General features: G+C 39.9%; 5 protein-coding genes across 7 annotated transcripts; all 5 read left to right on the top strand.

The window, feature by feature from the left end:
- The first annotated feature begins 252 nt into the window (after window positions 1-252).
- On the top strand, window positions 253-1,637 carry LOC129596756 (kelch-like protein 24). Its single transcript, XM_055494107.1, has 4 exons — window positions 253-738; window positions 843-1,024; window positions 1,084-1,274; window positions 1,607-1,637. The coding sequence occupies exons 1-3, from the start codon at window positions 485-487 to the stop codon at window positions 1,149-1,151; spliced, it is 504 nt and encodes a 167-aa protein (XP_055350082.1). The 5' UTR covers window positions 253-484; the 3' UTR covers window positions 1,152-1,274; window positions 1,607-1,637.
- Window positions 1,638-1,643: 6 nt separating this feature from the next.
- LOC129596755 (uncharacterized) lies at window positions 1,644-2,795 on the top strand. The gene is made up of 2 exons (XM_055494106.1): window positions 1,644-1,742; window positions 2,119-2,795. The coding sequence occupies exons 1-2, from the start codon at window positions 1,707-1,709 to the stop codon at window positions 2,596-2,598; spliced, it is 516 nt and encodes a 171-aa protein (XP_055350081.1). The 5' UTR covers window positions 1,644-1,706; the 3' UTR covers window positions 2,599-2,795.
- Window positions 2,796-3,830: 1,035 nt separating this feature from the next.
- Window positions 3,831-6,099, top strand: LOC129596751 (uncharacterized). The gene is made up of 3 exons (XM_055494101.1): window positions 3,831-4,028; window positions 4,300-4,874; window positions 5,439-6,099. The coding sequence occupies exons 1-3, from the start codon at window positions 3,937-3,939 to the stop codon at window positions 5,780-5,782; spliced, it is 1,011 nt and encodes a 336-aa protein (XP_055350076.1). The 5' UTR covers window positions 3,831-3,936; the 3' UTR covers window positions 5,783-6,099.
- A 3,745-nt stretch (window positions 6,100-9,844) lies between these two features.
- LOC129596735 (integrin beta-3-like) lies at window positions 9,845-13,130 on the top strand. 3 transcript variants are annotated; one of them, XM_055494084.1, is made up of 7 exons: window positions 9,845-10,059; window positions 10,343-10,443; window positions 10,556-10,807; window positions 11,556-11,593; window positions 11,865-11,935; window positions 12,052-12,145; window positions 12,742-13,130. In XM_055494084.1, exons 3-7 carry the CDS (start codon window positions 10,716-10,718, stop codon window positions 12,879-12,881), a joined length of 435 nt encoding a protein of 144 aa, XP_055350059.1. In that variant the 5' UTR covers window positions 9,845-10,059; window positions 10,343-10,443; window positions 10,556-10,715; the 3' UTR covers window positions 12,882-13,130. The 3 variants fall into 3 exon arrangements, with proteins under 3 accessions (XP_055350059.1, XP_055350057.1, XP_055350058.1); XM_055494082.1 differs by lacking the exon at window positions 10,343-10,443; XM_055494083.1 differs by lacking the exon at window positions 10,343-10,443 and having other exon boundaries at window positions 10,465-10,807.
- A 935-nt stretch (window positions 13,131-14,065) lies between these two features.
- LOC129596741 (integrin beta-8-like) lies at window positions 14,066-16,059 on the top strand. The gene is made up of 5 exons (XM_055494091.1): window positions 14,066-14,385; window positions 14,466-14,503; window positions 14,927-14,997; window positions 15,345-15,438; window positions 15,720-16,059. The coding sequence occupies exons 1-5, from the start codon at window positions 14,297-14,299 to the stop codon at window positions 15,866-15,868; spliced, it is 441 nt and encodes a 146-aa protein (XP_055350066.1). The 5' UTR covers window positions 14,066-14,296; the 3' UTR covers window positions 15,869-16,059.
- Window positions 16,060-16,342: the final 283 nt, after the last annotated feature.

The raw sequence follows: 16,342 nt of genomic DNA, 5'->3' as shown, positions 1-16,342 counted from the left end.
ACCCGAGGCTATTAGTTACTGTATTGTAGTGTTTCAACGCGCTGTTGTTTGCAGAATGCCAATACAACCAGCCAAAGTTAAAGCGGTTAAAGCACATTGCAGTATTAAAAGATACATCATATTCAGTGCTGGTTTTACAACTTCGTATGTGCATTTGTCAAAGTATTTGTACCTATAAGTACTGTAGATTGTGTTTATCGTATTACACACATTCATTTACCAGACTGCTGTTTAATATCAGAGTAACGTAATTAACCGCTATGTTGCGTCAGCCGTCGGCCGATCCATCGTCATCACTACCTGCAATGGATTCTAGCTTTAATCTGCACTTCTACAGTAGTGCCAATGAAGTCTTACTTACTTACAATTTGGTACTTATTTGAAAAACTAGCTGTAGGTACAACGATGGCGTTACCACTTCACGATTCCGTTGTGGGGATCTTGCATTGGATGAAGCACCTGCTGACCAGCAGACAACTGAGTGATGTACAGTTTTTTGTCGGAGGGGATCAAGGACAAGAAAAAGTCTTCTCCGCCCACAAGTACCGTATGCCAAACGTTTATCTTGTGTTACACAAATTATTATGCCTGCCTTATGCGCATCGTTTTCTGTAGACTCATTGTGAGTATGCGCAGCGATGTTTTTCATGCAATGTTGTACGAAAACGATGACGAGAACGATGGCGATATTGTGGATCTTCCCGGGGTTCTTCCAGAAGCTTTTGCCAATACTCTCAAGTAGGCAGACGAACTCAGTACTTGTTTTCTCGAAGTAAAGCGTTGCGTATATCATCTTCCCGCGTCTTGAGTGCTACAGCACAATAATAAAATTAATTCTGTAGCTTCATTTACACGGATGCGGTAGAGCATCTGGACTTAACCAACGTCATTCCTACGCTTTACTGTGCTGAGAAATTTGAACTGCCCTGGTTAGCCCAACTGTGTGCAGGCTTCGCCATCGAGCGCCTGGATGCTGACAACTGCCTTACCTTTCTCGGCAATGTTGGTCTCGTGCAGCGTTACCGTCAGTATGCAGAAAACCGCCATAGGAAACTCTTCGAATATCTTTCTGTTTTTTAACAGGCATTACGCTGGAGAGTGCACACGTCCCATTCGCCCTTGATAAGAAAATGCTGGGCACTACTAGATAAAGTATTTGAAAGTGTTTGTATATCAGAACACTTTACAACAATCGAGCCAGAATTGCTGCGAATGATTTTATGACGAAACACCTTGTGTGTCGAGGAGAACGAAGTCTAGATGGCTGTCGAAAGGTACACGTTGAGATATTCGTTGAGTTAATACGCATCACCGTGGTACTAATTCCACTGTACTTGTATGCCACGGCATAATGCATACAACGCATAACAGGCGAGTAGTGCAAGACTTGTGTATGCAGTTACGCCATCTATAAAGAGTATTAAAAAAACCAAAGCTGAATGCTATATGTTCAATTTACATAATCATAATACACTATTATCATTATTTTATATTGCTTATGGTTAGTTTACATGCATAACAGAATTATACCGTGAGCTGGTTTCGACTAGTTATGAACGAATAATTCAGATTTGTAATTGCTATTTCTCTGCTGCTGCATCTGTAGGTGGACCCTGGCAGTCTGTCATAGAAGTAATCTGGAGGCTGCCGGTGATAATCGCCGTCGAGTGCTGGGTGACGCGTTGTTCCTTGTCCGCTTTCCCCTTATGTCCGATGCGCAATTGGCTACGGGATCCGTCAAAGTAAATACGCGTCTATGAACTGCTGGACAAGAAAACGTACATAATTCTAATGCTTTATAAGCTCATGCTTTGCTGTGGTTAGTAGCGGAATGGAGTAAGGGAATTATAGATATGTACACATAATATACGCAATCTAAGATAAATCACATAAATGCATAGGAGAGTGCATTAAACAATACTTCTGTAGTTGGTGAAAAATTGTTTGAAATACAGTCATGCAGTACATAGAAAACTGATAAGTATGTAGGCATTCGTAAACTTTAAAATGGTAACATTATCATGCAGAGATATTGGCGGCACTTATTTATCTTCTTTTTAGTTTGACTAAGGTATTTAAAACATTACAGAACTACATGTATATCGCTGTTTTTGGCAGAGCGCCTTACTGCTACCGACGGAGCTGCGGGATATTAACCGCTGCAGACATAAATTACATAACACGCTGCGCCACCCCGTGCAATTTCCCACGGAACCCCGAAAATACGTTGCGCACACGATCGGTGAGGTGGTTTTCGAGGATATGGAAGAGGTGTTCGTAAAACGGGATAAATGGCACTGGGATTCCAGCTACATTGTCGGAGTACGGGCACTCCAGTTCACATATTCGAGGTATCGATTCGGCGGATCAGATGGGGCTGCGCATCCTGATAGAATCGTGCGCGCTGCAAACGTCCTGCACAGCCACTGCAAAGTTCATGTGCGCGGTATTAACGGTGTCTATGTGGTGGCTGACTACGTCTCGCGGTCGGGTGATTGTCATGTGGTCGTTGTAGCTGGACGAGAAAGCGTTGTGCATTTTAACCAGTTACGGATTTCCATGGATGCCGATACAGATGAGCAAGTCAGATCCAGCTGAAACATTATTATGCGATGGGCGGATGTATAGGCGTTGTGTTTCCCACGGATCCCGTGAGAATCACAAACAATTAACAATTTATCCAGACGTACATAACGGCCGGCCCATAAGAATATGTTTTACACCAATGTGTCCTGCTGTGTTGCAGCCCGCTGCTTGCAAATGGTTGCACCTTTGCGGCACCCATTCTTTTGTATTTTTCCAATTTCTTATAACTTATGTAATACATATGTGTAGTATTGATTCTAATGGTACATGGTTTAGAAACTAGATTGGTCTACTTGGTGGTAAGCTCTACGCCAAATCGGCCAATAATTACATTTTTCTCCACAATTGAGAATTAATAAATGCATTTTATGGATTACGGAGGGCAAACTACATTATATTTTGCCAAAGCAAGAATAAGATATATGAAAATTTATCAGTATATGTCAACAATGGCGAAAGACTAAACGCATATAAGTTTTTAGTCTTCCAAAATAGTTGTCAAAAGAGTCTGAAATATCAAGATAAACTAATGTCGCTCCAAGGAAATCATGGAGGTTAGTATAAAACAACATACTAACCTTTCGGTTTGCAACTTTTTGGACGTGCCTTTTCGCTCTTAATTCGCAGCAAAATGAAATGCATTTTACTGTGATGGAGTTGTCACGATCGTCACCACTCTCGTATTTTCAGCGAGTGACTTTAGTAATTATATGAACAGAACAGTTTGCGCCACTTCGGGTATTATAATTATAACGAAGCTAGGTCCACCGCTTTTTTAAAACAGCGTATAAGCCTTGCAATTATTAAAGGCAATGCGGCTGCCGTTTTAGGAACTTTACCGGGCAAGAAAAAATTTGTTGATAATAGTGATTTTGGTTGTTTTTTTTAATTCTTGATTGTGCAGTGTCAGCCGTAGTGATACGAGTCATGACTGTTATGTCGCGATGTAAACATGGATAAAGAGCAAGTACGAGTAAAATTATAACAGATTTTATCGGACTCGATGCCTGGTCGTTAAAAAGAGCAACGGAACTGCGATAGCATACACCGATTAAAGTTTTGCTTGTATAATCGCCCCTGACCCGCCTTCCGAGATGGAGTATGAATAAGTAAACAAGTATGTGGAACAATCTGAAGAATGAGTCTTTTCTGTACAACTCGTTTAAAGTTCGCTAGCACGTCTCCAGATGCATGCATGAGTTATGTGACCTTTGCACGCTGGGATGGTTATACTGTACTATTGCAACATGCATTGTACACCTACACCTCTGTTCACCAGCTGTTAATTTTGCTAGCGTGGTTTGCGAATTTTTTTTATTTGCGTCCTGTTAAATTTTCGCCAAATTCACCATGATGAATATCATTGCCCTGGTCATACTGTTTATTTCATGTGATCAGCAATACAGCGTTTTCGCGAACCCCACAAGCAACAGCTGCATCCAGTGAGAAAAAACTCATTGCTTTCATTTTACAAGACAAAAGTGACTGCCGTTTTATTTCCATTTACTATTAAGTAACAGCTTTTTTGCCATATTATATGAGTATCTTCATTGTGAAAGGTGTTATTTATTACGACAATCGACCGCGAAGCGTAGCGAAGGTCATCCTTGTTCAGCACTAATTGAAAATGTGGTGTCTGTGCGTCGGTTACCGGCCGCCACCAAATGCGCCGGTCGATGACTGTAAAACATTAAAGTGCCGTTGCATTTGCAGTGAGTGCGTGAACAATTCGGGACAGTCATCCGATCCCTTAACTCTCATAATGTCTTGGACACCAGCGGTGCCCAATGTCCCCGCCCGGCATTTGCACGACATTACCACATTCCCGCCACAGCCGACCATAATCCTCCCCGATATTACCATCTATCCGCATAAATTCTGCACGCAAAATACATCCGCCAACGGCAGCGATGTCGTCCTTTTGGCGGTGATGACCGAACCGGAGGACAGCGTTCTTCGCATCGAATACCGGCAGATGTGGAATCAGTATCTTCCTTATATCTCCGGGAACCTAATGTTTTTTCTACCTGTCTCACACGCCCCGAAGATTCAGGAAACCATTCAACAGGAAGCGCTGCAGAACGGGGATATCCTGCAACTGAACACACCGGCCAGTTCAACGGAAAAATACCTTGAGACACTGGCCGCAATACAATGGGCCGACGAAAACTGCCCGCATAAGTTTATGCTGCGGATGGATGTCGATGTGCTTGTGCAAGTGGCATCATTGAAGACGATATTGGACAACGCGCTGTTTAAACGTTTGGACGACACAGCGGCAATTTTGGGTAACTCTAATTTCAAAACCTGTGAAAACTCACTTGTTTATGAGCCTTTAATTTTAGCAGAAATATTCTTAGTAACGTCATCATATAAAACCGGCAATATTCCGTTCATGTTAGCCAGTCGCGAAAGCTGATAAGTACTTGAACAAACGTCAAAGGTCATTGTACAGTGAATGTACACGTACTAGTACTTGCATGTTCCACCATTAGTTTTTATATCGTCATCGTACGCATCTGAGAAAATTAGAGCGGCGTTTTGTAATTTACGATATGTTTTCTCTTTACATTTTTAATTTAATTTCTATTTGTAATGTAATTAATTCAATTTATATTTTTAGTTTATATTTTTTCCCTGGAATGTATTATTTCTTTGAAAAGTCGACGAATAAATAGCCAGTATTCGAGTATATTTATGCTTCCTGAAATTATGCCTGGTATGTACGTATTTACGATATACAAAATGCGTATTAAGGATGTTACAAAACATTTTTCCAGTACTGGTACGTATAGATATACATGAGTGGTTTCTGTAGAAGTCGAGCTAAGTAAAATTTAATTGCGTTGTAGGTGACGTTATTGATGACGAGGGTGCGGTTAACACATCCAGCTCCCCGAAATTCATCCTGGGTTCGTTTTACATTATTACCCGGCCAGCTTTTCGTCGCCTCGTCGAAGCATGTCGGCGAATACGTCCTATCTCCCCGGAGGAAGTCTACCTGACTGGATCGTGTGCGGATGCCGGTCGTGTGTTGCGCATCCAAGTGGAGGAAGTGGAGATTGAGCGTGAGTTAACGCTGTGGCGCCGAATGTTCTCCTGCCTGCCATCCCATGTTCTTAGTGTTACCGGCGTGGGCAAAGAAAACATCCTTCAGAACTGGCGGAAAGCGGTGCGTGCCAGCTGTTATGTGTGACGGTAATCACTGGCCACTGGGAATATCGAAAACGGTGCACCGTTGATGGGTAATTTTGTGCCGGATGATTCAAACTCGGGACGAGGTTTATCCGTAATTATCGCTGAGACACGTCTCCAATATGTGGAGACGGATTGTAAATTGTAATGATATTCTTCTCCGGTGCAATCTCTCTTAAACGTCTTTATGTCTTCATACGTTGCCCATATCCTCCTGGATGTGGTTTCTTTGGTTTGAATTTGAGAATTAATTTCTAACGGTTAAAATTTCCACGGTTAACGGTTAAAATTTCTAACGGTTAATTTTCCACTGAAGAAATCGAGTAGCAAACGACTTTGACGTCAATTTTTTGACTGCTTTGGTGGTCGGCGACCGAACAAATTGCCGGGCCCGATAATATGGATGCGTTTCATACCGTTTTTAAGAATTCTTACGCAGACGGGGGAAACTTGTTCGCGTGCACGGTACAGTACCATCCTTGCGAAGCCCGATGCCAATGGCAGCGCAAGTGGCTGGCGGAAGTTATAAAAAATTAGGAAGTGGTCGAAGAGATTTCAGAAGCTTTAATACTGAATAAGCTAGGGATAATCTAATCATAAAAGTTCTTAGCATTAGAAAAATGATAAATAATTTATAAAATAAAAGCTAAAATGAGTGTGAATTAGATCCGACAACAGGGTGTGTTTATTTAACTAACCCCGGTTCCAAAAATCTAGACTTTTCAACACCACATCGCATGCAGAACGAATACCGCTCATTCGGGTCTGTGCACAGTATCGGATCAAAAATGGAACCACGCATGCGAATTGTATCACAATTTGGAACCCTTTTTTGTCGTGAAAATAGCCGCTTTCTAATCGCGACTTACAGCTGTTTTAGCTGTTGCTGAATACCAGCTCGCTGCAGTTTCAGTAACCAGTGATAAGAAAAAAATTTTTGGTATCCTTTTCGGATAATAAATTTGCCAGTTTGTATCACAAATGATGCCGGTGCAAATCCGCTGAACTGATCCCTGACGATTAAGTAAGAGGCAAAGCACAGCCTTCAATTTTGGTCTTAAACGATCATTCTGAAAAAGGCTTCTGGAACCGGGAATTGTAAAAAAGGATGCGATAATTAACGGTGTGCGAAAAGGGGTGAGAATATAAAAGTGGGGTACATAGGGATGGCTACAGTGATTTCCTTTAATTATTGTCGCTTCCAAGAAAGCAGGAAGGTTAGTATAAAACAAAATACACACGTTTGGGATTTCCTGACGTAAAAGTTCGCCTTAGGTTGGCACGAATTGAACAAAAAACGTTTTCCTATGTAAAGGAACGCGGGGAATCGGATTTCGCAAAACTCTGGCAAAACGAGATGCCTTTTGCTGCGATATAGTGTTCAATTTCGTCATAACTTTCCTATTTTTAAGCCAGTTATTTCAGTATGCCGACACTAGCAGAACTTTGTAACCAGTTTTCAGTGCTCAAACCACCATTAAACTATATTATACCGAATCGGTATAACATCTCGCCCGTTTGTGAGCCCGCCAGGGTCGATGCATGCCGAATTAACCCACAATAACTACTTCTACACTATGAACTGCACTATGAATTGTACGTACCAGACTACTGTACCCTGGTGAAAAGATAATTAATAATAATAATTATATACTGTACCATGTACCAGTGTTCGTACTTACCATGTGCTTTCTTATTTTGAGCGAGTTATTTCGATTTTTGATAGTAATCAGAACAATATGACTTGTACAGAGAATTTCATGTTATCTCGTGCTTCATGTTATATGTGTACAGAGAATTTCAAAGATATCGCTCTGCTTAGCATAAATAATATCTTTACATTGATGTCTTCCCATAATTTGCAATATAAACAAGGTAGCCTCGCGCATCCGCGCTCGGCACTTAAGTACTGGACAGTATGTATTGGCATTGCTTTGGAAAGGTCATTATAAATATATAAAGGCTGTCGTTCGGAATTTCTGACGTTCTGACAATTTTAATTTTTCACGTTCTGAAGTTCTAATGTTCTGACGTTCTAACGTTTCGACGGTCTTACGTTCTGACGTTCTGACGTTCTAACGTTCTGACGTTCTAACGTTCTGACGTTCTAACGTTCTGATGTTCTTACTTTATGACATTCTTACGTTATGACGTTCTGACGTTCTAACGTTCCGATGTTATTACTTTATGGCTTTCTGACTTTCTGACGGTGTTACGTTCTGACGTTCTTACGTTTTGAATTTCTGACGTTTTGACGCTCTGAAATACGTATGGACTTTTGCACGACGTAATAATATACATATGTTACCTAAAGAGCAAGTATTTATGCATCCGCTATAGACCTATAGTCTCCGTGGTTACACACATTATGTTTTAAAGCACTTTTTATTGCTGTGCATTTTAAAGCACTTTTTATTGCCGTGCAGTGAATACTTTTTCGAGTGCTCTTTACGTTCCTGTACTTAAGACCTGGACCACCTGGTCAAACCATCTTCTGACCACTGGTTGTTAAAAACAAACAAAAATCTATTGGCACACCTATGGAAAATATGGAATTTTTTAAAACCAAGCTGGACTTAAACTGACCACGCGTTCATGAGAAGACAAAAACGGCGCATAAATACGCTTTGGTCGGTAAGCTTGTATGAATACAAGGTATGCCTCGCGCTCCGCGCTCGGCAAAACCATCTTGGACGAAAACTAATCCGTAACTTGGACGGAAACCTAAAAAACTCGTTTTTTCCTTGATCCTATGACCACAGGCTATATTTTTACATTTTTTTTCCATTAAATGAAATGATTCGTGCAGTCTGATTGTTTTTGCATTAGTGGGTTGAAGGCTGCATCCGTGGTAACAATTCGTTTTGCTCGTAGGAATGTATAATACATACTGTAGTACCACACTACCAGCGTATCTAAAAAACGTCAATATAATGTTACTCCATTTTCTATACTTAAGAACCTTTCGAAATCTCTTCTGACCAAAGATTTCTTTAAAAAATCAAAATTCAGAAGGCACTCCTATCATCCTATGGAAAATAGGAATTTTCCAAGACTAAGCTATTGCCGCACTATCACTGTTAGAACGTTCAGACGCTCTAACGTTCTTACGTTCTTAATTTTTCAAGTTCTGAATTTCTAACGTTCTTACGTTCTTAATTTTTCGTGTTCTGAATTTCTAACGTTCTGATGTTATGAATATTTAACGTTCTGACGTAACTAATATTTAACCACTCCACGAATTTTTCCTGAACCTTTGACCACAGGCTATTTTTTCACTTTCTTCAACACTACAGATAAGTGCTGCCTCCGTGGCAACAATTTGTTTCGCTCGTAAGAACGTACTGTAGTACCACACTATCACTGTAAGAATATCTAAAGAATGTCATAACATTACTCCATTTTCTATACTTAAGAACCTGTCGAAATGTCTTCTGACCAGCGCTTTCTAAACGAATTAAAAATTCAAAAGGCACACTTATGGAAAAATAGGGATTTTTCAAGATTAAGCTTGACTTATACTGACCACGCCTCGATTTATCCATAAAAACCCAGGAAAAATACGTTTTTAACGGTAAGCTTGTGTGTTAAGCTTGTATGACTCCAAAAGGATTAAGACTGTAACTTTTATTTAAGGTTTTACTTGATTGCACTAACTGTTAATTTTACCTAAGTGCTAGCTCCGTGGTAACAGTTATATGTTTTGCACGTAGGAATAAAGTACCAGTACTCTGAGAACGTTTCTGCACTTACTCATTTTCTATACTTAAGAACACTTCGAAATGATTTCTGACCAACGCATTCTTTAAAAAATCAAAATTCAGAAGGCACACCTATGGAAAATTAGGAATTTTTCGAGACTAAGCTTGACTTAAACTGCCCACGCGTTGATTTATCCATAGAAACCCAGGAAAAATACGCTTTGAACGGTAAGCTTGTATGAATATAGAGATAAAGATATGCTTAAACTGCTGCTAGAAATCTTCCATGCGCTGCTTTTCATGCAACAAAATCAAGCTTTCAGTGCCTGAGTTTGTTTCCAACATACTCGTATTTCTATGTACTTGCCAGGAGATTGTGATCTTAAAATTTAATGAGTTATAAGCTGTGATGTACTACAGCCAAGTTAAAGGTTCAGCTTAATAATTTTTTACCGGACTCGATATTATTGGTTGTTACGAAAGGCGAGGCGACGGAACTGCCATAGCATTTAATTATTAGTTTTGTTTGTATGGTCGCCCTTGACCTGCCCTCTCGAGATGGAGAATGAATAAATAGGTACTGTAGCCGCTAGATGAAGTGAGACCACAGAGTCTGTTGAACGGAAACCTGCAAGCCCAACATACATACTTTGCTCCATGCAATAACGTTTTTGATTTCACTCTGCTTCTACCAATATTTTACATGTTTTATTGTTCTTTGCTTAATCTTTGCAACGAAAGATATTTTATTTTAAGAGCACAATGTCAGAGCTCTGATAGTTTTCTAGTAATAAATCTGATTTGTTGTGGTTTCTGGGGTGCCCCTGGCAGGGGCAGTACAGTACTAAATGCAAATGCAGAGTGTGCGCCGCCCGGTGGGAGGAAGGCTCGTGCTCATTGCCCGACGAGTGGAAGGCAGCGCCCGGATCTAACAGTGGTCTCACTTCATCTAGTGGCTACAGTAAGTATTTGCAATAATCAGTTATAATCTGAAGCAATAATCTTCTTTGCACAAGTCGTTTCGAGTTAACTCGAAACGAGTGGTACAAAAAAGTTCATTGGCGCGTCCCTAGATGCACCAGTTCTGTAACCTTTGCACGTCGGGATGGTTGGAGGAGTGTTGGTGTCACACTTATATAATACGTACATGCATCAGGCGATAATTTTGCAAGCGTGGTCTGCACACTTCTGAATTTTCTTCGTTTGTGTTCTCTTATATTTTCGCCGTTCATCATGTTGCGTATTACTGCCTTGGCCATACTCTGTATTTCCTGCGTTCAGGAATACAGTGTTTTCGCGAACCCCACAAGCGACAGCTGCATCGAGTAAGTAAAACTGCTATTTTTTTATACCTGGGCAAACGACGTTGCGGTCATAATTATTTTCATCATACTTGTCGCAGTATAGAGTTCTCCTGTAAGCGCACCTGTGCTACACCTGTGCAGGTCGACGATGACCTTTACTTGTTACCCTATGTGTCCCTATAACGATTAGGCAACGCACCCGTAATACAGTGACCTTTATTCAATATAACACTATGCCCACAATAACAATACTAATGCTAGGTAAGCCAGGTGTAGGCTGGTAGTCGAGTGGTGGACTGCTGGTGGACTGCTGTCGGACTACTGACTGGTACGGTGTGGAGGGGTGCTTTATATATGGTGCTGGTCCGGATGGGCTCGGCTGCCATGGGTGGGGCTGGTGTGGCGACAAGCCAATGACAGAGTGCATGACGGCATGATGATGTAATATGCGGTCAGCGTGATGCCATATGACCGCGCAGGAATGTGCAGGGCATACCTGCACGTAGGCTTCCGGTGACTAATGGTCATGCGGTGCGACTAGTGACGATGTCGTCACATACTCTGTATGCATATTTTTTTGCCGACAGTTGCACACAAACAGCTGGAATAAAGAATATATTTTATCAATGCCAGTTTTTATTCGTAAGCACTTTACGCACTACGAAAAATTGCCGACTAACGAGTCTATGTTTATTTCTTTGGCTTACGCTGTAAAATACCATTCAATTTTTGTCCAAATTAAGCATAATTTTGTTTTCGTTGTTTCCAGGCCCAATCCGCCAGTGCGATACTTCAGCTTCAATCTCCGTACGTATGTTATATGTTAATATCATCAGACCATTTGAGTAAACGAAAATAAAAAGAATGTCATGGGTAAAAGCACAATATACAGCGAAGCACAATATACAGTATGCAGCGAATGATGTATATATAGATATTCGCACATTTATGTCGCAGTTGACGCATTGCAATGGCATACAGCTGCAGTATTAACATCAACCTAATTAATCGGTAACTTAACTGCAGAATTACGCGCTGAAGTTCTTTTCATCATATCTCTTTGTACAAATTATTGTAGGTCCAAACGAGCCGTGTAGCGGCCGAGGAACATGCACTAATGGAAAGTGCACATCCTGCGAAACGTGGGAGGTGAGATTGCAAATAATTACAGAATTCTGCCTTAAATGTTCCCGGTGTTCGGATTTTCATATATTTCCTGTGCACTTTTTACTGAATAATAATTTGTTGTGCTGTTTTTTTTGTAGGGAAATAAGGACGGCAAGCACGTAGTCGTCAAATATTCCGGCAAATACTGTGAATGCGACAACATCAGCTGTCCCCGGTTTAATGGAGAAGTCTGTAAGTACCGCACGTTATCATGCAAGATGCAATCAACATTATTATAGCCTGTCATAATATGAGGCGCTATATAAGATAATTTTTTCGAATCCCGTTTTTCACACAGGTTCTATAAGTATGACTTATAGTACAGTATACATTTATGTTATTATTCACGCCAATGTACACGTAAATAAAGTAAAACCTTAGTGTTATTTGCATTGTTAAAGTGTAAAAACAGCATCTTCTGTAAAATTGTTCTGAACGTAAATGAGTGTGTGGCGCTACTGCATGTTTACCTGTAAAGTGTGTATGTAACAGTATCCTATAATGTAATATTCGTTCGCAATAATTTTCCATTATGCTGTATTTGGTTTATTTTTCACTTTACTGTAAATGTGGCATACTTTAATTTACGATAGTGTACTAATATGCATGCTATCATGGCGATTTTTATGATCTGTTTGTTGCTGTTGTACTTGGTCGATACTTTACAACGTATGATAGTAGTTTGGTTGCGATCAAGAGAGATATCGTAATAGTAATTCTTAATTATTGTTGGTGGCTATTTGCTGCTAGTACACTGATTTAGCCATTTTTGTTTCTCCCGGGTTTAGGTGCTGGACACGGACGCTGCGATTGTGGTCGGTGTGTATGTCAGGGCAACTACATCGGCAACGACTGCGCAGATGACGAAGCGGTAGTGGACGATGTTCTAAGCATGATGAAAGAGATGAGGAAGAACAAAAGTACCTAGAGTGGAACAATAACATACGTAATCTGCGGTGATAATCGAAATAACTTTTGGTGTTAAATAACTTCTGGTGTTAAGTTGATGATGGTTGGTGTTAAGTTGGTGATGGTCGAAATAACTTTTGGTGTTAAGATTCTTGCCATCTTCAGATTGTTGACCTTTCCGAATATCTGCGTCTTTTATATGGTATGCGTTATTGCATTGTCATTGTGGTGAAAAAGCAATTACAATGTATCCCACTCATCTTTGCACATAAACTAACTACATCTGTCTTAGTCAACTCGTTACCGGCTCTCTGCGACATATAACATGCGTACATACACTACACATGTACAAACACCGGCTCATGTGCACATACAGAGAATGTGAAAGGTATCTTACTATCTACATAAATCTATAATTATACTGGCCATTTTGATGCACCGACCACCTCCGGCTAATTCCTAGTAAAAAAATCAAGTGATCTTTTTTAAAGTATTTTAAAAGGCAACGAGCGAATCGTATGCTTTTATCGCCAGTCGTAGAATTCGTAGCAAATTAATGAAATATACATATTGTACGCATACGTATGCAGTTTTGTACGAAAGGGAGTATTTTATCTAATAATGACAGCAAATCAACTTTCTGATAATTCCCCGTTTCACCATTGTTTCGTAGAATGTTCGGTAATATCGCGAAATTAAAAATTTTGAAATTTTATGCGTTATCTGCCAGCTGCCGTCGTTCCGGTGGATGCGACCGCCACCGATATAGCGACTCTCGTAGCGCAGAGCTCTAGCTGGACAATATTTTGATAATTCTTTACGGTATAAATTACAAGGAAAAGTGCACAACCAGAAACATAAAACATATTTTGTGAAATCGTTTTTCGGATGTATTCGTATTAATCCACTCTACAACGGCAACGTGTGGATTTCACAGAAAAAGTCCCAGATGGTTGTTTGTAGATGTCAGAGGATTTTCACTTTATCGCCGTTTCAGTAAACAATATCGAGACATCTAGAACGTACTGGAGCCAAGCCAAAGGTCAGATTTATTTACTACCTGCTGAACTATACGGTTGGCAGTTACAGTAATATTAAGGCAACGGAGCTGCGATAACAATCATTTTTAAAGTTTTGCCTGCGCTCTTATTTATTTTGGAAGCTTTTGAGTTTTGGCTGTGAGTCAAAAAGTAATTGCGAAGAAATCTTAGCAATTAATCTGTTTTGAAACAATCCATTGCACGTAAAATCGCTTATTACAGCGCGTCCCCAGATGCACTAGTTCCGTGACCTTTGCACACCGCCATGGCCGGAAGGCACGCGACAATACTTACTAGACATACACAGCATGAATTAGCTATAGATTTTGCGTACGTATATGAGCATATTCAACACATTTTGTTTGTTTTTGAACTAAACCTGTAGCCGTTCACCATGCTGCGCTTATTCCTGGCCGTCCTCTTTATTTCCGGCGTTACCGAGTTCAGTGCTTCCGCGAACCCCGTAAACAACACCTGCATCGAGTAAGTGTTTTTTTCTGTTACTTCTTGAAGGCCACTTCACTGTTTATAGTTTATTTATTTTGTTTACGCTGATTATATAGGCCCAATCCGCCAGAACGACGCATCAAATACTATATCAGTACGTATCGGTACCATGTATTAATGTTTAGATTTATGTTCTCCACATAATATAATGCATAAATGCTAAATGTTCTTGAGGGAATTTTCATATGGTAGGACACTTTAATAGTTTTGTGAAAGTTCATTATATTAGAGGTGCAAGGTTATGGTTTTTTTTAATACTTTATTTCGGTTTGTGTGAATACTATTATAAAACACGAGTGTAAGAACAAAAAGCGACATTACGCCTATAATTAAACTTGCTGATACTTGTTTCATATTCTATACTTTGTACTTACTCTGTGCTGACCAATCGTTAATTCAGTAATTCTGATTCTGTTTCCACAATCCAACCTAAATGTGACCACAAGAAAATTTGAGAAAACCAACAGGACGCGTTGTAATTTGTAACGATGGATAATCAACTTGATAATTATTCCAGATGAATGGGAACCCTGCAGCGGTCGGGGTACGTGCGTCGATGGACAGTGTACATCGTGCCGAACGTGGACGGTGAGTTTGTAAACACTGAACAAAACATGACGATTTTCCGCAGTGGTCGTTTGTATTGATCTTGTATCAGATATTCAGATATATCTGTATGTAGAACATTTACGTCATCGTATGCAGTTATAATGGATTTTACTTTATGCAATTTTACTTTTTAGTAAGTGTGCCGCATTTGTATTGGCTTTGTATCTTTGGAACAATTATTAGGCAACCGAACATGCTACTCGTAGAAATCTAACGTTTTTTATGATTGAAGCTTTTTCTACAGTATATCGCTATAAAAATTTGTTATTTTAATGGCTATTGCCGCATACAGTATATGAGCCAGATTGGCTTTTCTGTCTCTGCAGACTACAAGCTTTGGCAAAACCATAACCCTTGTAACTTCCGGTAAATACTGCGAATGTGACAACATGAGCTGTCCCACTTTCAACGGCAAAGTGTGTAAGTGTTTCAGATAATAATAATTATTAGTATGGCATGTATCTGTACCAGTACTGTAGTGTAGTATTGTAAGTATGGACCGTACAATACTTGCTTGACAATCCACATAGCACGTACCAACCTCACATTTTAATAATTTAAGTCACGCCGTTTTATATTTTTCTTACATGGTAGCAAAAATATTTGTGCTTTTAAAAGGATAAAGCCAAACTTTGCGCAGGTGATACTATTCCTTAATGCTGGCACGTTGATCCAATTATTTCTACGTTGTTTACAATTAGGTGCCGGACACGGACGCTGTGACTGTGGTCAGTGTGTTTGCGATGAAGGTTACACGTTTGCCGAATGCTCGGAAGAAAAATCCGTTGTGCAGGAATTGATAAAGATGCTTACCAACGACAACAAAAACCAAAATAAAACAAGTACCTAGAATGAAAATATATCATTTCACCCCCTAACCGTAGTTTAAACACTGGTAAGAAAATTATAAGTCTGAGCTATTTGACACTGTTCTATAAACCAGCTGATTATTATGAATGTTCTGATCTTTATTTTGTGTTCATTTCTGGTGATTAATAATTGTAATGCTACAAATGACCAATATAAACGAAAAAAAAATCAACAGTACATCGGCTTGAGCGACGGCTTCTGATTTGGCGATTTTATGACCGGTTCCTTCTCAACAGTAACCGTATAATGAGATAACAAAACTACGAAGCTCGAGCACTAATTTATAAAAAGCGAGAGATTACGTACGCCCTGCTTACGTTTGTGATTGCTGGTGAAAGTGTAAAACATCGAGACTCTCAAAATGAATAAATGCCGGAAAGTTTCCTTGTCTGTCCAGACATAAATAAATCTAACGTTAATTACAAAACATTACAATTTCGCTAGCGCTAGTACA

Source organism: Paramacrobiotus metropolitanus, unplaced genomic scaffold (assembly GCF_019649055.1).
Source record: "Paramacrobiotus metropolitanus isolate TYO unplaced genomic scaffold, Prichtersi_v1.0 Parri_scaffold0000094, whole genome shotgun sequence".
Taxonomy (NCBI): Eukaryota; Metazoa; Tardigrada; class Eutardigrada; order Parachela; family Macrobiotidae; genus Paramacrobiotus; species Paramacrobiotus metropolitanus.
This window is presented reverse-complemented; position numbering and strand designations above follow the sequence as displayed.